This window comes from Heptranchias perlo, chromosome 13 (genome assembly GCF_035084215.1).
Source record: "Heptranchias perlo isolate sHepPer1 chromosome 13, sHepPer1.hap1, whole genome shotgun sequence".
Taxonomy (NCBI): domain Eukaryota; kingdom Metazoa; phylum Chordata; class Chondrichthyes; order Hexanchiformes; family Hexanchidae; genus Heptranchias; species Heptranchias perlo.
This window is the reverse complement of record NC_090337.1, coordinates 4,896,824-4,919,750: the sequence shown is the minus strand read 5'-3', so window position 1 is coordinate 4,919,750 and position 22,927 is coordinate 4,896,824. Positions and strand designations below refer to the sequence as shown.

The 22,927-nt window shown below is 51.2% G+C and overlaps 2 protein-coding genes across 4 annotated transcripts in view; one reads left to right on the top strand and one right to left on the bottom strand.

The window, feature by feature from the left end:
• Positions 1–8,626, top strand: part of LOC137331231 (phospholipase D1-like) — a 154,750-nt gene extending 146,124 nt beyond the window's left edge. For all 3 annotated transcript variants that reach the window (XM_067994874.1, XM_067994875.1, XM_067994873.1), the window contains one exon: positions 2,962–8,626. In XM_067994874.1, the coding sequence (XP_067850975.1) occupies positions 2,962–3,186 (225 nt within the window). In that variant the 3' untranslated portion in view covers positions 3,187–8,626. The remainder of the gene's footprint in view (positions 1–2,961) is intronic.
• The window catches only part of LOC137331232 (uncharacterized), a 40,727-nt gene continuing 25,554 nt past the window's right edge, over positions 7,755–22,927 (bottom strand). Inside the window, exons 10-12 of the mRNA XM_067994876.1 lie at positions 18,167–18,222; positions 16,498–16,838; positions 7,755–11,302 (exon numbers count right to left, since the gene is read on the bottom strand). Of these exons, the coding sequence (XP_067850977.1) occupies positions 11,247–11,302; positions 16,498–16,838; positions 18,167–18,222 (453 nt within the window). The 3' untranslated portion in view covers positions 7,755–11,246. The remainder of the gene's footprint in view (positions 11,303–16,497; positions 16,839–18,166; positions 18,223–22,927) is intronic.

The window sequence follows — 22,927 nt, the reverse complement described above, 5'->3', positions numbered from 1 at the left end:
CTGGAGTCACGTTTACGGCCACAGAAACGCCTGTCTGTTCCCCTTACGATAGAATCCCCTACCACTATAGCTCTTCCACTCTTTTTCCTCCCAGCCTGTGCAGCAGAGCTACCCCTGGTGCCAGGAAGTTGGCTGCTGCTGCCTTCCCCTGATAAGTCATCCCCCTCAACAATATTCAAAGCGGTATATTTGTTTGAGAGGGGGACGGCCACAGGGGACCCCTGCACTGCCTGCCTGCTCCTCTTACCCTGCCTGGAGGTCACCCACTTACTTCCTGCCTGTACAACCTTTACCTGCGGTGTGACCATCTCACTAAACGTGCTATCCACGACGTTTTCAGCATCGCGAATGCTCCATAATGAATCCATCCGCAGCTCCAGTGCCGCAATGCGGTTTGTCAATGCGGCTGCAGCTGGATACATTTCCCGCACACATGGTCGTCAGGGACACCGGAAGGGTCCCTGATTTCCCACATAGAGCAGGAAGAGCATAACACGGGGCTGGGCTGTCCTGACATGACTTACCCTTTAACTAATTAATTCAAATTAAATGAATCCCACCAATTTCACTTCAATTAAAAGGTATACTCAAGGGCCCTTGCTGAACAGCAGTCCCCCACTACACAACAGAGACCAGAGAATCCACAAACTCTAACCTTAGACAAATTCAGCAGGAAAATACTCACCAACCAATCACTTACCTCTTCCTTGGTGACGTCCCACTTGGATTACTTTTTGCTTCTTATTTATCTTAGGTCCAGGAGTTAAGTCGCTGAAAACAAAATATAAAATCGAACCTACCCTTTAAATTCCCTCTACCCCCCAAAAGGTTAGAGGAGGTGGGAGTCACTACTGGTGTAGTGTCTCGGGTTCAGCAACCGCTCCACCTATATACGGGTACCAATGAATTGGCCCCGCCCCCTGCCTTTGAAAAAGCCGCGAAGCTCCTTCCCCGCTGGGGAAAAAGACTCACGTCGGTGAGTTTAATCACTCACCTCAGGCCTCCGCTGCTCCCTTTATCGACTCGCCAATCACCTCCCCCCTGTCCTGTGACCTCAATCCTTGTTTTTTTCACCGATTGCCTCTCTGCGGGTAGGCCCTCGAGCCTGGGCCTTTAGTAGTCTCCGAGTCCCGCGCTCTCTCCTAGGTCCGCTCCCGCCTGTAGCTCCGCTCCCTCCTGCCGCTGGAAACAGTTTCTCCTTATTTACTCTATCGAAACAGCTCGTAATTTTGAACATCTCTATTAAATCTCCCCTTAACCTTCTCTGCTCTAAGGAGAACAACCCCAGCTTCTCCAGTCTCTCCACATAACTGAAGTCCCTCATCCCTGGTACCATTCTAGTAAATCTCCTCTGCACCCTCTCGAAGGCCTTGACATCCTTCCTAAAGTGCGGTGCCCAGAATTGGCCACAATTATTATCCTTAGTCTCACATAGAATTATGTAGAATTTACAGCACAGAAACAGGCCATTCGGCCCAACTGGTCTATGCTGGTGTTTATGCTCCACAGGAGCCTCCTCCCTCCCTACTTCATCTCACCCTATCAGCATATCCTTCTATTCCTTTCTCCCTCATGCATTATTAAAAGCATCTATGTTATTCGCCTCAACTACTCCTTGTGGGAGCGAGTTCCACATTCTCACCACTCTCTGGGTAAAGAAGTTTCTCCTGAATTCCCTATTGGATTTATCAGTGACTATCGCATATTTATGACCCCTAGTTTTGTTCTAAATTTGTGGAAACATCTTCTCCATGTCTACCCTATCGAACCCTTTCATAATCTTAAAGACCTCTATCAGGTCATCCCTCAGCCTTCTCCTTTCTGGAGAGAAGAGCCCCAGCCTGTTCAGCCTATCCTGATGACCAAGTGTGACGGTGCTGTTCCTGCCAGCATTGCTTGTTGAAAGCTTTGATGTGCCACAGATCAGGAAGGTCCCTGGTTCAGCGCCCACTCTACACCGTGTCGGACAATCGCGGCACCACGAGTAGCCTCCGCGCCCCTGGGTTTGTGAGGGGGGGGTGGGGGAGAAGTAAGCAAGGGTTCCTGCTCCTGATCAGCATCCAGCCACCCCCACGGGTAGGTTATTGCGGGCGGACAGGGCAGGACTTAGCAGTGATGGCCATCCATCCCCATAACCCCCCAATTCCGTCACCATCAAGGGTCAGCCTTAAAAGATGGCCGCTTGGTACTTGAGGGTGCCCACTGCTATACAATCATATCCTAACAAGAGTCAGCACCTTTAGTAACATCGCCCGTCTCCACCCCTGCCTCAGCTCATCTGCTGCTGAAACCCTCATCCGTGCCTTTGTTACCTCCAGACTCGACTATTCCGATGCTCTCCTGGCCGGCCTCCCATCTTCCACCCTCCATAAACTTGAGCTCATCCAAAACTCTACTGCTCGTATCCTAACTCGCACCAAGTCCCGTTCACCCATCACCCCCTGTGCTCGCCGACCTGCATTGGCTCCTGGTCCGGCAATGCCTCGATTTTAAAATTCTCATCCTTGTTCTCAAATCTCTCCATGGCCTCGCCCCCTCCCTATCTCTGTAACCTGCTCCAGCCCTACAACCCTCCGAGATCGCTGCACTCCTCCAATTCTGGCCTCTTGCGCATCCTCCACTTCCTTTGCCCCACCATTGGCGGTCGTGCCTTCATCTGCCTGGGCCCTAAGCTCTGGAATTCTCTCCCTAAACCTCTCCCCCTCTCCTCCTTTAAGATGCTCTTTAAAACCTACCTCTTTGACCAAGCTTTTGGTCACCTGTCCTAATATCTCTATGTGACTCGAAGTCAAATTTTGTTTGATAATCGCTCCTGTGAAGCGCCTTGGGACGTTTTACTACATTAAAGGCGCTATATAAATGCGAGTTGTTGTTGTTTGAGGAGGAGAGAAATTGCGGGGGAGGTGGAGAATTTCTTTTTGGTTCGATAAACCTAAAGAATGTTTCGTTCTCTTGAGTCAGGTCTTCAGGTGCCTCCCATCGGATCATGTGAGGAACAATATCGAGCTGGAGGAATTCACCTCTAAGTTGGGCCTGGACACCGAAGACCCGGCCAAAGCTGTGGAAGAACTGAAGAAGATTCGCGGGTTCCTGGTCCAGTTCCCGTTCTGCTTCTTGTCCGAGGAAAACCTCCTCCCAGCCTTCAGTACGAAAGAGCGGATGGTCCCGATGGAGGTGTGGACATGAGGGAGAGAGAGGGAGAGACAGAGAGAGAGAGAGAGAGAGACACCGAGTCCGCCAAGAGAAGAGGTCCAATCAGCTGGTAGTGTTCCTACTCTGTCTAATACTGGTCAAGGTATCTATTAGAGACGAGACATTACAGAGAAGAGGTGCGGAGTTAGATCTGGTGGGATCTTCACTGAACTAACATGTGAAGAACTCAGGACTTTCACCTCGGCTGCCATGGCAATGACCAATGGGACCCTTCAACTCAGCGTTCAACCTGGAGAGACTAAAGACATCTTGGAAGGAAGAATTTCTGACACTTTTTGATTCCTGCCGCCCACGCAAACCGGACACAGACAGTCGGGAATTGAAGCTCTCGAAGGCCCCAGTCTATCAGAACTTTACGGAGCCGTTTCCGTTTTGTCTCTTGCCGTGATTTGCGTGTTTGTCGAGGCATCTGTTGGGGAGTGGGACATGTTGCTATCTCAGGCACCATCTGTCAATGCCAAGCCCTCCTAGTTCAGCAGGAGGAACGCAGAACTCACTCCATTCTGCCTCAGAAATGTTACTCAGGCCCCCCCCCCCCTCCCCCACTCCCTCCCTCCTCAAACCGCCTCTTCCCCTTCCCATCTCACGGGACTGGCCATATGGGAAATTGGGAGCTGCCCCCCTCCTTATCCCACCCCCGACTGTTCCATTGTGCTATGTGTTATTGGCAGCCCCCTCCTTTCTCCATGAGAAACCCCCGCTCTTTAAGGGGGAGCAATCCCACCCTTCTTTCCCACACCACCCAACCCCCGGCCTGCTGAAGATTGTCACCTTATCCCCAGTTAACATGTAACCTAGGGCCAGTTTTCTGGGCCTTTGAGCCCCTGCTCACAAGTAACTGCCCCGAGCTCATTTTACACAGAATGATCTCAGCCGACAGAGAGAGAAAAACTTACATCCCATCACCTTGGACTGGATTGGAATCCGGGTCCTGGAGGTGGAAGGACCCGCGACTGACCCATTACACTATCTGGTCACCCGTGTCTCAGTTTAATTAGTTGGCCGCAATCTTGCCCTTTGATTGGAGGTGCGAGCTGTGAGCCCCATTCCTGGGGTTTGAAAGTTACAATCTAAGCTGACACACCCAGCGCCAGTACTGAGGGAGGTGCTGCACTGTCGGAGGTGCCGCCTTTCGGATGAGACGTTAAACCGAGGCCCCCGACTGCCCTCTCAGGTGGACGTAAAAGATCCCGTGGCCACTATTGAAGAAGAGAATGGGAGTTCTCCCCAGCGTCCTGGCCAATATTTATTCCTTCAGCCTTCACCAAAATCAGATTAACTGGTCGTTCATCTCGCTGCTGTTTGTGGGATCTTGCTGTGCACAATTTGGCTATGAACCTGGACACAGAATGTTAGCAGCTGAGCCGAGCTAGCTTTTAATGTACTTTTGATTACAACCATGAGTTCCTGGTTCTCATAAAGATTTTTTTCTTATTTTGTTTTGACAGCGGCCCTGTGAAGCGCCTTAGCACGCCCTTCAGGACTAAAGGCGCTCTGTGAATGCAAGTTGTTGTTGTTTAGTAAGCCTCACGTTGTTTTCCGTTTAATTAAACGACCAGGCCTTCGATGCCGCCGTGACGCGGTTGATACTGACATGATGTTGGTCTGGCTTCACTCCCCCTCGAACTTGCGATGATTTTTCCTGCGATTTGTTGCCACTGAGCTGACGGACATGTCGTCGCTCCACTGAACAAGTCTTACCTGCTTCTGTTCTTTCTCCTTTTGATCAATAATTTGACCGACGGGAGATTATTGATTTGGGCCCAATGGGCTGCAGTACATGGTTTGAACCAACAGGTGGCACTGTGGGCACCCTGGCTCAATGGCGCTCTCTGGTGGTGGTGGTGGTGATTTTTTTTTCTCTCCTCCCAAAAACCTCAAAAGTGCAGGGTCTCCGTACTGGGACCAGGTGCTGGCATCAGGCACTCTCAGCTCAGGGTTAGATGCAGAGAGAAACTCCGTCCTCTCCGCCTCACCAGACCCTCTCAAGTAAGGTACAGCACGGGCTAGATGCATTGTAAATGACACAACGCAGGCCGGCACTCCCAATGCAGTACTGAGGGAGCGCTGCACTGTCGGAGGTGCCGTCTTTCGGATGAGACGTTAAACCGAGGCCCTGTCTGCCCTCTCAGGCGGGCGTAAAAGATCCCACGGTCACTATTCCATGGGCAGGGGAACATCCTTTCCTCAACCAACACCACTAAAACCAGATGAACGGGTCAGTCATCCGATTGCTGTTGACGGGATCTTGCTGTGCCTCATCAGTCACTCTCGGGTTAAGTATAGAGCGGGTCAGATGCAGAGTAAAGCGCACTCAATTTTAACATTTTATCATTTCCCGCTCCAGCACACCCTGAGGCAGATTGTTCATTTAGTGCTGAATTAGGAGCACTTTAGCCTTGTGGGCCGACTGCACTGAGACTGCCCTGAATTTATATCTTAAAGCCACAGAGAGAGAGAGGAGACTTTAGCCCCATTGGCCTGGGCTGAGTTTGAGCCCTTTGATAGGACTGTGTGAAATGTACTATTGTCAAAACAAGCTGGGCTCTTAACTGGCAACAGTATCAACAACAACAACTTGCATTTATATAGCGCCTTTAATGTAGTTAAACGTCCCAAGGCGCTTCACAGGAGCGATTATCAGACAAAAGTTGGACACCGAGCCACATAAGGAGATATTAGGACAGGTGACCAAAAGTTTGGTCACAGAAGTAGGTTTTAAGGAGCGTCTTAAAGGAGGAGAGAGAGGGAGAGAGGGGGAGAGGTTTAGGGAGGGAATTCCAGAGCTTAGGGCCCAGGCAGCTGCCAATGGTGGAGTGATGAAAATCGGGGATGCGCAAGAGGCCAGAATTGGTATCACTCATTAAAGCGGGCTGCGGGCTAAGAGGAAAGCCCACAGTCTGTCCACCAACCCTTTGCACACTTCACGAGTAATTTGCCAAGTCCGGTTTCGTGTCGCTCTCTGTGAGCAGCAAGGACGTGTTAAATTCCTCCCTGCTCCCCCTTTCACCCTTCGGTACAAACTCTCGATGTTGCAGGATCCGCCCTGTCTGCTCCGGCCACTGGGCAGGTTTCTTAAGCTGAGTGGGAACGGGAAACCCTGGTCATTGCATTTTTTTTTTCGTTCATGGGATGTGGTGAGCCGCCTTCTTGAGCCGCTGCAGTCCGTGTGGTGACGGTTCTCCCACAGTGCTGTTAGGAAGGGAGTTCCAGGATTTTGACCCAGCGGCGATGAAGGAACGGCGATATATTTCCAAGTCGGGATGGTGTGTGACTCGGAGGGGAACGTGCAGGTGGTGTTGTTCCCATGTGCCTGCTGCCCTTGTCCTTCTAGGTGGTAGAGGTCGCGGGTTTGGGACGTGCTGTCGAAGAAGCCTTGGCGAGTTGCTGCAGTGCATCCTGTGGATGGTACACACTGCAGCCACAGTGCGCTGGTGGTGAAGGGAGTGAATGTTTAGGGTGGTGGATGGGGTGCCAATCAAGCGGGCTGTTTTGTCCTGGATGGTGTCGAGCTTCTTGAGTGTTGTTGGAGCTGCACTCATCCAGGCAAGTGGAGAGTATTCCATCACACTCCTGACTTGTGCCTTGTAGATGGTGGAAAGGCTTTGGGGAGTCAGGAGGTGAGTCACTCGCCGCAGAATACCCAGCCTCTGACCTGCTCTTGTAGCCACAGTATTTATGTGGCTGGTCCTGTTAAGCTTCTGGTCAATGGTGACCCCCAGGATGTTGATGGTGGGGGATTCGGCGATGGTAATGCTGTTGAATGTCAAGGGGAGGTGGTTAGACTCTCTCTTGTTGGAGATGGTCATTGCCCAGCATTTGTCTGGCGTGAATGTTACTTGCCACTTATCAGCCCAAGCCTGGATGTTGTCCAGGTCTTGCTGCATGTGGGCACGGACTGCTTCATTATCTGAGGGGTTGTGAATGAAACTGAACACTGTGCAATCATCAGCGAACATCCCCACTTCTGACCTTATGGTGGAGGGAAGGTCATTGATGAAGCAGCTGAAGATGGTTTGGCCTAGGACACTGCCCTGAGGAACTCCTGCAGCAATGTCCTGGGGCTGAGATGATTGGCCTCCAACAACCACTACCATCTTCCTTTGTGCTAGGTATGACTCCAGCCACTGGAGAGTCTTCCCCCTGATTCCCATTGACATCAATTTTACTAGGGCTTCTTGGTGCCACACTCGGTCAAATGCTGCCTTGATGTCAAGGGCAGTTACTCTCACTTCACCTCTGGAATTCAGCTCTTTTGTCCATGTTTGGACCAAGGCTGTAATGAGGCCTGGAGCCGAGTGGCCCTGGCAGAACACAAACTGAGCATCGGTGAGTAGGTTATTGGTGAGTAAGTGCCGCTTGATAGCACTGTCGACGACACCTTCCATCACTTTGCTGATGATTGAGAGTAGACTGATGGGGCGGTAATTGGCCGGATTGGATTTAACAGAACGTAAACACGATAAAAAGAAAACAAGGCTGAAATCCTCTGGAGACTGAACATTGCTCCTGTCGCCCATCAATCGAAAACACTGTCAGTCTTTATACTTTATAATCATTTGTATTTTATTCTTCTTTTATTCATTTATGGGATGTGGGCGTCACTGAAAGGCCAGCATTTATTGTCCATATTCAGTGTTTTTCTTTTCTCCTGATGTTAATCATTTTCTGCGTCATTTAATTTATATCTTGTGTAACAAGATGGTTGTAGTGAAGTCGTAATTTAAGATGTTGTCAGAGGATATCGCCAGCAGCGTGACTGTCCTTCAAAGGACAGAAACAGCAGAGCAGGTTCATGGTGCCAGTGAGCGTGCACGGGCGGTGTAATCGTGCACGGGCGGTGTAATCGTGCACGGGCGGTGTAATCGTGCACGGGCGGTGTAATCATCCATGGGCGTTGGAACCGTGCACGGGCGGTGTAATCGGGCACGGATGGTATAACTGTCCATGGGCAATGTAATTGTGCACTTGTGGTGTAACCGTGCACCTGTGGTGTAATCGTGCATGGGGAATGTCACCGTGCACTTTGACTCGCTGTGGCGATATACTACGCGGCAGAGGGTAGATGGGATTTCGATCGGCAGCTGCCGCCATTCCCCAGGCAATTCGTCACTCCGCGCGGCCAGCAGTTTGCGACAGATGTGCAGCTGTGCAGCCCGCCCGACCCCTGCTCCATGGAGTCTGCATCCTTTAACCCCTTAAAGACCACAGTGTGAAGTTGCACCGCAGCAAAGGAGGCTTTTCGATGAGAGCACCAAGTGTCGCAGTTGTCTACAGTTCTCTCTCGGAGAATACCGAACAATCAGAAATGTACAGACTGGAAACTAGAGTCAAGTAACATCATTCATTAATTAATTAAAACAAAATGAGTATTCACGGCATGTTATATGGAATAAATGATCTGTCATTTTTATCTGCTGATTCATTTTGCCACTACTATAGGAACAGGAGGCCATTCAGCCCCTCGAGCCTGTTCCGCCATTCACTGAGATCATGGCTGATCTGTATCTGAACCTCCTTTGCTCCCTATCCCTCGATACCCTTACCCAACAAAAATCATTCGATCCCAGTCTTGAAAGCTCCAATTGACCCCCAGCCTCAACAGCCTTCTGGAGTGGGGGGGGGAGAGAGTTCCAGATTCCCACTCCCCTTTGTGTGAAGAAGTGCTTCCCGACATCACCCCTGAACGGCCTGGCTCTAATTTTAATACCATCGGGTATTAGGTCAACTAATCGGAATGGAGGATCCTTGGGAGGATTGTCCACTGTTCTTTAGCTTTAACTCCCAGCGTTCAGCGAATAAATCCAGCAGGGAATTCAGGAGAAACTTCTTTACCCAGAGAGTGGTGAGAATGTGGAACTCGCTCCCACAAGGAGTGGTTGAGGCGAATAGTGTAGATACATTTAAGGGGAAGTGAGATAAGCCACATGAGGGAGAGAGGGATAGAAGGTTATGCTGATAGGGTGAGATGAAGTAGGGAGGGAGGAGGCTCATGAGGAGCACAAACACCGGGATTGACCAGTTGGGCCGAATGGCCTGTTTCTGTGCTGTACATTCTATGTTTCTCCATGTGATATGCAGCTGTTTTGGTCGTTGCGCTAACCTCTGGTTGCCCTTTGGCTAGGGTTTGGACCTCTGCTGGTCGACCCTGCTCTGTGTTACAGGTTGTTTGATGTCCATTAGAGGGGGCAGAGGGGAGCAGGAATTTTTAAGTTAAGGAAGTTAAAGAGAGAGAAGCCTTTGAGGTAGGGATTGTCCTGGAGTCTCCAGGAACTGAAGATTAATCTCCGGGACGCTGCTGTGAGCGAAACACCCGGGAGAGAAAAATCACTGGGGCATTAAACTAAAAGTGTGGGGTTTTTTTCTTCATTTTCTTTGAATACTTTTGATTATTAGTTATAAAAATATCGGAGATGGGTAAAAAAGGCTGATTGACCGACAGCCAAGAATCATCCAATCGGGTAACAAAGAGGCTTTTCGCTTTCCAATTGGCCGTGGGAAGGCGGGGCACCACAAGGATTGACGTGTCGGGCGACCAATGGGGGAGTGTGGGGGCGGGGCAATCGAAGGCAGGAGGTCATGTGATGAAACCGCCCGGAATACGTCCAATCAGAGTTGGCAACCTTACTTTGAGGTGCAATTGAAGATTTGACGATGATGAAGGGAATTGGCAATGTTGATCCAAACTAATAATTGATTGTGATGAAGGGGCCGAATGCCAACGGATGCAAGTTAACAAATGAGGATGTTTGGGGTAAGAAAGGGAATCGGGGTGGGTGGGGGGGGAATCAATGGGGGAGGGGAATCAATGGGGGAGGGAGGGGGATCCGGGGAGGGGGAGGACGTTTTCACCCCGAGGGGGATATTGTGAAATAAGTTACTAGGGAAGGCCACTGAGGCGAAGAGTGCAAATGAGTTCAAGAGACAACTCGCGGGTAATTTTAACCCGAATCCTGATCTTCACGCAGCAACTCTCACCGCGGATGTTGGGGGAGCGTCAGATTGATTGCGATGCTTCAATGGTGGAATAGCCCATCGGCAACTCACGGTTTAGACCCACAGATGAAGAATAGTCAATTGGAGGAGGAGGGGGTGCAGGTGAATCTGCCACTCAGCAGGGAGGAGGGACCCAAAACCAACCACAGTGGCCAGGGCTGGTCTGATGAGGTTGTTTCTGGGGGTCTCGTATCAAAGTTGAGGTGTGGTCCCCTTGGAGGACGTGTCACTTTGAGGCAGGCACTAAATATTCATATCTGAAGCCACCAACCAGAAGGTGAGCTTCAAAGTGAAACAAACGAAAGGGCAGAGCGCATGACATTTATGCTAATTTTACAGTAAAAGGACATTTGGCCCATCGATTGTTTGCTGGGTGTCGGTGTGGCTCAGTGGGCTGCACTTCTTGCTGCTGAGGCAGAAGGTCATGGGTTCGAGCCCCACTCCAGAGACTTGAGCCCATAATCCAGGCTGACACTCCCAGTGCAGGACTGAGGGAGTGCTGCGCTGTCTGAGAGTACCGTGTTTCAGATGAGACGTTAAACCGAGGCCCCGTCTGCCCTCTCAGGTGGGTGTAAAAGATCCCACAGAAACTATTTTGAAGAAGAGCAGGGGAGTTCTCCCCGGTGTCCTGGCCCAATATTTATCCCTCAACCAATATCACTGAAACAGATGATCTGGTCATTATCACATTGCTGTTTGTGGGATCTTGCTGTGCATAAATTGGCTGCCGCGTTTCCTATATTACAACAGCGACGCCACTTCAAAAAATATTTAATTGGCTGTGAAGCGCTTTTGGGACGTCCTGAGGCCGTGAAAGGCGCTATAGAAATGCAAGATCTTCAGCCGAAGCTCTTTCTCTAATCCCGTCTCCCTGCCCTGTCCCCATATCCTTTTACATTCTTCCTTTTCAAATCTTTATCCAATTTCCCTTTAAATGATGCAGCAGCTCCCTGAGGTGTAGCCTCCCATCTTCCAATAACCCTCGGTGTGAAAATCTTCCTCCCAAACTGCAAACGTCTTCATTTCCCTTGAATTTTTCATTGGTTCAGATAATCTTCAGTCTTCCGCTGACCATCTTGTGCTGATGCAGTACCTGAAATAAACTCATAAAGATGTGAATTGTTAGTGATATATTCGCATGTTCACATGGCATTATACGGGGCGGGGAGGGTGCGGGGGGGATTAACATACGGGGCGGAGGGGGGTGCGGGGGGGATTAACATGTTGCCGTGCGTTGAGGGCAGAAATCCCACTTCTGTGCTCATTGCGAGAACTTGCAGATCTTAAGTCCCTGAGTATCGAGATCTCAGAAGTGAAACCTTTACCCCCTGTTTTAAAGGTTCAGGTAGTTAGCATCAGAGGTTAGGTGTCAGCCTCGGCTCAGTAGCACTCGCACCTCTGAAGGTTATAAGTTCAACACTCACTCCAGAAACTTGAGCCCATAATCCAGGCTGACACGCCCAGTGCAGCACTAAGGGAGCGCTGCACCGTCTGAAGGTACTGCCTTTTGGATAAGATGTCAAACCGAGGCCCCGTCTGCCCTCTCAGGTGGATGTAAAAGATCCCATGGCCACTATTTCAAAGAAGAGCAGGGGAGTTCTCCCTGATGTCCTGGGGCCAATATTTATCCCTCAACCAACATCACTAAAAACAGATTATCTGCTCATTATCACATTGCTGTTTGTGGGACCTTGCTGTGCGCAAATTGGCTGCCGCGTTTCCGACATTACAACAGTGACTACACTTCGAAAGTGGCTTTAAAACACTTTGCGACATCCTGAGGTTGTGAAAGGTGCTGCATAAAAGCAAATTACTACACTTCAGAAGGTACTTCATTGTCTGTAAAGAGCTTTCAGTCGTCCTGAGTTCAGGAGAGGTGCTCTCAAAATACAAGCTCTTTCCTTCGAAAGCCACCTGTGCTTTCAGTGAGCTGGTTAACTATTTTCAGTGAGCTGGTTAACACGGTCACCATTAACTTTGTGTCGGCACTAATTTAAACGGGTTAATAACCGGGTTAAGTCAGGACGACAGGAAGTTAGTGCGTAAGAAAAATATTGCACATCGCAGGAATAAAACTCAAAGACGTTAATCCCTCTGATTGACATATGGGGAAAACCGAATTAAACACAGACCAGACCCAAAACATCAGAAATTTACATTTGAGTTTGTGAAATCCATAAGAATGTTTAAATTCATTAGAAACACATATCTCAAGGGTATTAAAAATAAAACTATTCGGCTATTTGATTATTCACCGAGTTAAACTAAGTGACACTGATTGTGGCCATTTCGGACCTGTGTCCCCATCGTTTTTGAGTCAGCAAGCTGACAGGTACGGTGCATTTCTAGAATATTCTCCTCTTTAAACTGTTAGGCAACTGACAGTCCAAATCGCAGGCTCCTTCTAGAAGATTCTCCGCCATCCGAATACTGACCGCGTCCTCAGTCCGCGCCAACCTAATGATCTGAGAACTTTGACCTGCCACCTACAATGCCAACAAGTTCTATAGATGACAATGATGGTGCTGGGATAAGAGCAGGTCGGGTTTTGATATGTTTCCCTGGTCGAATAGTGAGACCCACTCGTTCACCAGTGTAGAGGGAGCTTTACTCTGTATCTAACCCGTGCTGTACCTGCCCTGGGAGTGTTTGATGGGACAGTGTAGAGGGAGCTTTACTCTGTATCTAACCAGTGCTGTACCTGCCCTGGGAGTGTTTGATGGGACAATGTAGAGGGAGCTTTACTCTGTATCTAACCCGTGCTGTACCTGCCCTGGGAGTGTTTGATGGGACAGTGTAGAGGGAGCTTTACTCTGTATCTAACCCATGCTGCACCTACCCTGGGAGTGTTTGATGGGACAGTGTAGAGGGAGCTTTACTCTGTATCTAACCCTGTACCTGCCCTGGGAGTGTTTGATGGGACAGTGTAGAGGGAGCTTTACTCTGTATCTAACCCGTGCTGTACCTGCCCTGGGAGTGTTTGATGGGACAGTGTAGAGGGAGTTTTACTCTGTATCTAACCCGTGCTGTACCTGCCCTGGGAGTGTTTGACGGGACAGTGTAGAGGGAGCTTTACTCTGTATCTAACCCGTGCTGTACCTGCCCGGGGAGTGTTTGATGGGACAGTGTAGAGGGAGCTTTACTCTGTATCAACCCGTACTGTACCTGCCCTGGGAGTTTTTGATGGGACAGTGTAGAGGGAGCTTTACTCTGTATCTAACCAGTGCTGTACCTGCCCTGGGAGTGTTTGATGGGACAGTGTAGAGGGAGCTTTACTCTGTATCTAACCCATGCTGCACCTACCCTGGGAGTGTTTGATGGGACAGTGTAGAGGGAGCTTTACTCTGTATCTAACCCTGTACCTGCCCTGGGAGTGTTTGATGGGGCAGTGTAGAGGGAGCTTTACTCTGTATCTAACCCGTGCTGTACCTGCCCTGGGAGTTTTTGATGGGACAGTGTAGAGGGAGTTTTACTCTGTATCTAACCCGTGTTGTACCTGCCCTGGGAGTGTTTGACGGGACAGTGTAGAGGGAGCTTTACTCTGTATCTAACCCGTGCTGCACCTGCCCTGGGAGTGTTTGATGGGACAGTGTAGAGGGAGTTTTACTCTGTATCTAACCCGTGCTGTACCTGCCCTGGGAGTGTTTGATGGGACAGTGTAGAGGGAGTTTTACTCTGTATCTAACCCGTGCTGTACCTGCCCTGGGAGTGTTTGATGGGACAGTGTAGAGGGAGCTTTACTCTGTATCTAACCCGTGCTGTACCTGCCCGGGGAGTGTTTGATGGGACAGTGTAGAGGGAGCTTTACTCTGTATCTAACCCGTGCTGTACCTGCTCTGGGAGTGTTTGATGGGACAGTGTAGAGGGAGCTTTACTCTGTATCTAACCCGTGCTGTACCTGCCCTGGGAGTGTTTGATGGGACAGTGCAGAGGGAGCTTTACTCTGTATCTAACCCTGTACCTGCCCTGGGAGTGTTTGATGGGGCAGTGTCGAGGGAGCTTTACTCTGTATCTAACCAGTGCTGTACCTGCCCTGGGAGTTTTTGATGGGACAGTGTAGAGGGAGCTTTACTCTATATCTAACCCGTGCTGCACCTGCCCTGGGAGTGTTTGATGGGACAGTGTAGAGGGAGCTTTACTCTGTATCTAACCCGTGCTGTACCTGCCCTGGGAGTGTTTGATAGGTCACTGGGTGCTTCAATTGGGAAGATTTCCAATCCTCAGCACAAACAACGAAGACAAAAAAATGTTTCAATAAATATTTTGAGAAACCAACACAACTTCAGAACAAATTTGAGATTTACTCAATCGAATTCCACGTGTTGTTCTCTGATGAATTTCCTGCTTGACTGTCTGATTAACCTCGGCAGGGTTAAGGAGTGAAAGGGACAGCCAGACCTGATCGTCACTACGGCTCTGAGAGTGATATTTAGCCAATTCTACATTAAGGAGTCTTGTCACCGCCTTGAGGTGATAATACTGCTGACCTGGAATAAAAACGTTAGAAAGCTTCAAACAGACCTCGTTGTAGAATTATCCAAGAGGACATCGTTACTGGGATCCCTGGATGTACCCGTGACAGGACAGTCAAAAATACATGGATCAAGAGTAAAAGTCATGGCTCAGTTGGTAGCACTCTCTTGCCTCTGAGTCAGAAGATCATGGATTCAAGTCCTACATCCAGAGACTTACGCACAAAATCTAGACCGACACTCCCAGTGCAGTACTGAGGGAGTTCTGAACTGTTGGAGGTGCTGTCTTTCAGTATGAGATGTTAAACCAAGGCTTCATCTGCATGTTTAGGTGAATGTAAAAGATCCCATGCCCACTCTTCTTTGAAGAAGAGCAGGGGAGTTCTCCCTGGTGTCCTGGCCAATATTTATCCCTTGATCAACATCACTGAAAACTGATTGCTCATTCAATTGCCTCTGTAAGAAGAGTAACTACAATTTAAAGGTCACCCATTGGAAGTGAAGCACTTTGGGATGTCCAAAATATCGTGCTCTATAAATCTGACATTTAGGGTGAGGAAAGGCACTCCAGCTGACCCTCCAGTGACCTCTGCTGGCAAGTGCACCAGGTTGAAGGTCAATTGAGGACAGGGTCAGGGTTAAAATAGCCTGTCAACGTTCACTAAGCTTGCACCCGAAAAAAACGCCCTCCATGGAGAAGGACTGGAGGGCATGAGACCTCATTGAAACATATAAGATTCTGAGGGGACTCGATAGGGTGGATGCTGAGAGGACGTTACCCCTCATGGGGGAATCTAAAATTAGGGGGCATAGTCTCAGAATAAGGGGTCGCCCGTTTAATACAGAAATGAGGAGGAATTTCTTCTCCCAGAGGGTCGTGAATCTTTGGAATTCTTTACCCAAAAAGCTGTGGAGGCTGAGTCATTGAATACATTCAAGGCTGAGTTAGACAAATTTTTGATCAGCGAGGGAGTCAAAGGATATGGGGAAAAGGCGGGAAAGTGGAGCTGAGGTAAAAATCAGATCAGCCATGATCTCATTAAATGGCGGCGCAGGCTCGAAGGGCCGAATGGCCTACTCCTGCTCCTATCTCTTATGGTTATGGTAAATCATACTGCTGCATTCTCAGGATGGTCTCTCAGCACTTCAGTACATAACTTGGGGATGGGTCATTCATGGGCATGATGGGCTGAACGGCCTTTCCTTGTTTTGTCCTCACTTTGTTCCTTTACTCAGATCGTTATAATTACATCCAATTTTTTACAGCACAGCAACAGGCCATTCGGCCCTAAAGGGGCACAGCGGTGTTTGTGCTCCACACGAGCCTCCTCCCTCCCTACTTCATCTCACCCTATCAACATATCCTTCTATTCCTTTCTCCCTCATGTGTTTATCTAATTTCCCCTTAAATGCATCTATGCTATTCACCATATCACCATATCAACTACTCCTTGTGGTAGCGAGTTCCACATTCTAACCACTCTCTGGGTGAAGAAGTTCCTCCTGAATTTCTTATTGGATTTATTAGTGTCTATCTTATATTTATGGCCCCTAGGTTTGGACTCCACACAAGGGGAAACATCTTCTCTACGTCTACTCTATCGAACCCTTTCATTATCTTAAAGATCTCTACCAGACCACCCCTCAGTCCCTTCTGTTCAGTCTTTCCTGATAGTTATAACCCCTCAGTTCTGGTATCATCCGAGTAAAATTTTTTTGCACCTTCTCCAGTGCCTCTATATCCTTTTAGTAATATGGAGACCGGAACTGTTCACAGTTATGTACAATAATTATATTGTAGACTATCAGCCAATACCTGGGTTAATTTTTACACTACCAACCCCATTCCCTGCGGTCTCGGGAGCAGTCACCTGACCCTTTGCTTGAGGTTCTGATTGGTCATCCTGAGGTTTGTCACCCCCAATAGCAAGTTGACGCTGCTCAGCTGGGCCTGAGGGAGATGGAGGAGCAGGTGTCAGCGGGGTCAGAGGTGAGGCAGGCGCCTCTGATGACTCTGATTGATTGATAGGCCTTTGGATCGGTCTGACCTTTGACCTTCTCCTCCCTTTCTTGGCCTTCTTCCCAGTGGCTGAAGCTGATTGGTTTACGGAAATGACAGAAGTTCCTTCTCGGTTTTCTGGTACCTCCTGGTTATTTCTGCAAAGCAAAACAAAGAACTTGCATTTATATAGTGACTTTTATGACCTCGGGACATCCCAAAGCGCTTTACAGCCAATGCAACTCCAAACAAGTGGAGTCACTGTTGTAATGTAGGAAACTCAGCAGCCAATTTGCGCACAGCAAGATCCCACAAACAGCAATGAGATAAATGATCGGACAATCTGTTTTTTAGTGATGTTGGTTGAGGGATAAATATTGGCCCAGGACGCCGGGGAGAACTCCCCTGCTCGTCTTCGAAATAGTGAGATTTTTAATCTCCACTAGCAAACAGAGTTCGGAGAAGGGTCGACTGGCTCCTTGTCCGTGACCATGGGTTTTAAGCCCTGAGTAATTTGAGACCTGACATGTGGTGAGTGTAACAGGTTCGGGAGGAACAGGTGACTTTGGACCTCTGGTTCCCAAAGCTCTCCACCACTGGGGGTTTTCCTCACCTCATGCCTGGGTCTGTTGGAGACTCATCGATAGAGATTGATTGCTCTGATTAGTCAACAACTCCATTATTGTTGTATCCTGCGACTACCAGGATGGTAGAAGGAGAACTAGATGGACCTTGGTCTTTTTTCCTCTGGCAATTCCCATGTAAATTATAGGAGGAAGGGAAGGTTGAAGGAGGTGAGGCGCTCCAACCATTTTGAGTTAGACTAGGAGATGGAGTGATGGGTCTTGGATTCAGCACAGTGAGGGTGCAGGAAGGAGGAAGAGTAGATTTGATGGCATATTTGGAGCATAGGAAGAGCAAGGCAGGAAAATTCAGAGGAACAATGACCAAAGCGACAGCAGAGAGACGAGAAAGGTGTGCGAGAGAGAGAGAGAACGAGAAAGAGAGAGAGAGAGCGAGAAAGAGAGAGAGAGAGAGAGAGAGCGCAGAGGGTTAGTGACTGCAGGTGAGAAAGGGATTGAGTGTTCAGCTTTCACCCAGTCCTCATGCTTTGTTTTAAATCATTAACACCTCTGTTGAGATTGCAAAGAGAGGAGTTTGATTTGGGCATTTTAACGGTCAGTATGATAATCCGACTGTTTCCATTGTCACTTTTAGGCTTTTAACTAACAGAACAGAATTGAAGCCTAATCTGAGTAGGCCACAACACGACTCCGTGACTCGGTGAACAAAAATCGAGAGTGGATTGCGATTGCAAACTTCCTGCCCTTGGTTAAATAACACGCCTCGTGATACGGTGAACACGGGTTAACGTGGCGTGAGAGCGTTAACAAGACGGGAATCTCACCGTCTCTCCAAAGAGAGGCCTGCAGCAATTCAGACTGAGGCCACCTCACAGTAAATCGTTAGAATTTAACTGACTCACGGCATCTGCCCGTTGCCTGGCGATAGCTGCGATACCGGGAGCAAAACAGAGACCTCCTGTGGGAACACAAAGCAGATTTAAATCAGTCAGACCCCACCCTGAACACTGGGGCAGATACTATAAACCAGGTCTGGGAATTAACCCTTAAGGAACATAAGGAAGTAAAGGCCCAGTAAAGTACTTTAAAGTCGAACTGGTTGCTGACCAAAAACTAATAACCTTGATTTGATTTAGGTAGAATTACATAGAATGTACAGCACAGAAACAGGCCATTCGGCCCAACTGGTCTATCCCGGTGTTTATGCTCCACACGAGCCTCCTCCCTCCCTACTTCATCTAATCCCATCAACATATCCTTCTATTCCTTTCTCCCTCATGTGTTTATCTAGCTTCATAGGAATATAGGAACAAGAGGAGGCCATTCAGCCCCTGGTGCCTGCTCCGCCATTTGATAAGATCATGGCTGATCTGTGATCGAACTCCATTGGGCTCGATTTTGGGATCGTGTTTCCGGCGGGTTCCCAGCGGGGGGGGCCCCGAAAATCCCGATATCCGGTCACGTGACCGGATCGCGACGAAATCCCGGCCACTTCCGGGTACGGCGCTGACGTGCGGGGCTGCGCGCGCAAGCCCCGCTGGTGGGAATCCCGCAGGCAATTAAAGCCAGCGGGGTTCGACTTGAGAGCACTTAACTTGCTCGTTGTGGTCAGTTAATGAGCTGAAGCAGCTGTCAAAAGAGGAAGTGTGGGATTTTCGGTTCAAGGCAGTGAGTTTCACACACTGGGGGAAACGGTCTCTCTCCAACCAGGCGTGTTGCAGCCAGCAGCCTGTGGCAGGTGCCAAGGTGCGCTCCACGGGGGAGAGCCCTCACCCACGCAGGAGGCCACCGCGTCACATAGGGCAACCCCTGCCCTCCACCACCCCCCGCCAAGCCAGAGGACAGACCGACACGAAACCGCAGCCCCAGTCCGAGGAACCACCCACCTACCCTGCACAACCCCTCAGACCAACACCTGCCAGATGGGTGGTGCGTTGACATCGTCGGAGGACGAACAGCATGACCAGCCCCAGCAGCCTCGCAGTCCACGCCGTCCGCCTCGGAGACGTGGGACCCCCCAACACGGTGCTGCGGCACACCCACCTGCACAGCAGGAGGGAGGGCAACCGCAGAGAGAGATGCGTCGCAGGAGGCACTACCCTCCGCACAGGGTGTACAGACCGAGGCTCAGCTTCATGGATCTCTCCGAGGAGCAGTGCATACGTCGGCTCAGAGTCAATCGCCAGGTAGTCGCCGACATCTGCAGCCTCCTTAACGACGAGCTGCTCCCGGATGGACCAAGCAGCATCTTCTTACCTGTCGCCGTCAAAGTCACCACTGCCCTCAACTTCTTCGCATCCGGTTCCTTCCAGGGTGCCACCGGGGTCTGTCAGTCCTCTGCACACAAGTGCATAAGGCAGGTCACCGATGGGTTGTTCCGCAGGGCCTCGCACTACATCAACTTCGCCATGGACGAGCGCAGCCAGATGGAGAGGGCGGTTGGATTCCATGCTGTGGCTGGCTTCCCACGGGTACAGGGTGTAATCGATTGCACCCACATAGCAATACGGGCACCTCCGCATGAGCCAGGGCTGTTCATCAACAGGAAGGGGTATCACTCCATGAACGCCCAGCTCATCTGTGACCACCGCCAGAGATTCCTACACGTGTGCGCCAGATACCCCGGCAGCTGCCACGATGCCTTCGTCCTCAGGGAGTCCGCCGTCCCGCCCATCCTGCAGGCACCCAACGCCGGCAACGGCTGGCTCCTCGGCGACAAGGGGTATCCCCTACACACGTGGCTCATGACACCTCTGAGGAACCCCATCACTGAGCCGGAGCGTCGGTACAATGACAGCCACACTGCTACCAGGTCTACAATTGAGCAGACCATAGGGCTGCTCAAGATGCGCTTCAGGTGCCTTGATCGTTCTGGGGGAGCGCTGCAATACACACCATTCAGAGTGGGACGAATCATAGTTGTCTGCTGTGCCCGGCACAACATGGCCCAACAGAGAGGGGTGCCGCTGGAGGAGGCCCCATCCACACCCGCCACCCACATTGAGGAAGGCGAGGGCGAGGAGGAGGAGGAGGAGGAGGAGGAGGAGGAGGAGGAGGCGGAGGAGGACGCGCCAGAGGATAGTGGACGACCCATGCGCCGAACCACGACTCACCGGGATGGTCGCCGGGCCAGGGAGGCACTCATACGTCAACGGTTCTCCTAGAGTCAGACACTGCGAGGCGCTCGCATCTCCTCACCTGCACATGTGAGCGGCCATACCAGCCCCCTCCACTGAAGAGTGCTGCCAGTAATCCTGCACCCACAGCAGTGTGCCCAATGGGTGACAGCAGGTGTTCGCCGTCATGATGGCCTCCACGGAACGCACCTATTGCACAGGCCGCGGAAGAATGGACGAGAGGTGGCAGGAGTGGTGAGAATAGAGTATTTAATATCTCCAATGTGACGTGATATAAAAAAAAATGTACAAATTAATAGACACCCTGGTGTATTCCCTTTGTGATTATAAGGCCTTTGCATTTCTTTTCCGGGTACCCCTACGTGGTGCTACCCCTGTGGCTCCAGCAGAGGTAGTGGCAGGTTGCTCCTGTTCTTGCCTTGACCAGGTAGATGCTTTTGGCGGACGGCCCCTGGGTTTCGGTGCCCGTGAGGGCACCTCCACAGACTGCTCCTCCTGCACCGGGGCAGGGGCAGACTCGGCCACCTGGAGAGGAGGCACCATTGCGGGTACTGGTTGAGAGGTGGGTGACGGGTGGGACGTGGGGGCGCCTTGAGAAGCGTCCCCGCTTCCATGTCCACGGTCACCATCATCCCTCTCTTGGCCTCGGCCCACATCACCCCTTCCACCCTGCTGGACGGCAGTTTGGATGGCATGTGTGAGGCCTTGCAAGGCCACCCCTAGTGTATCCGTCAGCCTGTTGATGGCGGCGGAATGTTGCTCACCCTGAATCCGTACAGACGTTGTCAGGGCCTGCAAGGACTCGAAGTGGAGCGGTGCGTGACGCTCGAGGGAGGCCAGCCTGTCCTCCACCGCAGACAGTCCCGCACCTACCCGCGACACTGTGTCGCCGGTACCCTCCTGTGCCTGCGCCACCAATGCCCACATGCAGGAGGTGGACTCCTCCATCGCCTGCGCAATTGTGGACAATGCGCGCGGCACCTCTCCCAGTACCTCAGCAATTAGCTGGTGCCCCTCGACGACTCTCCTTTTCACTGGTGGCCCCCTGGGTTCAGCATCTGGGTCCGGCTGAGCAGAGCCTGGAGATGAGTGCTCCCTCTGTCGCGGACCCTCCGCGGCTGCCCCTGCCACCAGGGTCTGCTCATGCTCACTCGTGCGCGGTGACTCACCAAGTGCTACCCCAACTAGTTGGCGAGGGGGACCCACCGAGGTGCGTGTCTCTGCGCTGGTGGATGGTTGGCTCTGGTGTGACGATGCACCCTCAGAGACCGCCATGTCCTCTGAGGAATCGCCCTCCACGATCGCTTCACACACAGACGGCCCTGCAAGAGAACAGAGGGCACTTTGAGGCATGTGGACCAACTTGACAGTGCGCCTGATGGCAGGTGATGATACGGTCACTCGCGATCATGGGTGTTGAGTGTCAGCTTTCCCTTACCGGCTGTTTCGGCAGCGACACACTCGCCATCAGCCACCGACAGGCAATGTCGCGTGCGGGCGAGGTCGAGCGCCTCCACATCGGCGTCGGTGAGCTCCACCACTTGCGGCGGGCCACCTCCGGTGCGTGCCCTTTCGCGATTGTTCTTGCTCCTCTTCTCCTGTGAGACGCATCGAGCATCGGTGTGGTTGGGTTGAGCGTGGCGCGGATGGATGGGAGGATGCGTGTGCCACGTGCCCATCCCATTGCATGGGGATTGGGGTGTGTGGTAGTGTTCGGGTGGGGACAGGGACGGTGGGTACTTGCGGGCACGGCGAGGATGGTCAATGAGTGGCTGTGAGGATTGCTGATGGAGCGCAGTGGTGGCTGTGCAGGAGGGGTTGTGATCTGTTTGGCGTGATGGTGGGGACGGGCTGTGGGAGGGTGCATTGGTGTACTCACCTTGCCAGACCTAGTCAGGTCATTGAAGCGCTTGCGGCACTGCTCCCAAGACCTTGGGGTGTTGGCCCTGCTGCTGACCTCCGCCGCCACCTCTGCCCATGCCTTCCTGGTGGCGGCGGCAGGGAACTTGCGTCCATCCTCCGGGAAGAGCGTGTCCCTCCTCCTCCTCACGCCCTCCAGCATCAGCTGCAGTGCTAGGTCTGAAAAACGGGGCGCAGCCTTTCCCCTTGGCTGAGCCATCGTCAGCAACCTAATGATTGCAGCAGGAGGGGCTTTGGGAGACTGCCCCTTTAAGTGGAGCTCCTACATCGCGTCGACGGTACTGCGCATGCGCAGCCGGCCGGCACACAGCTGGGGAGCGGAGAACCCGGAAGCAGGGCTTAATCGGTTCAATTATTCCGCGATCGCGTGGGGGACGCACGCGATTAGCCGTCCGCGTTTTCCACGCTCCCGGAGGACCACCCGCTGGGAACCCGCAGGCCTGCTAAATTCGAGCCCCATATACCTGCCTTTGGCCCATATCCCTTAATACCTTTGGTTGCCAAAAAGCTATCTATCTCAGATTTAAATTTAGCAATTGAGCTAGTATCAATTGCCGTTTGCGGAAGAGAGTTCCAAACTTCTACCACCCTTTGTGTGTAGAAATG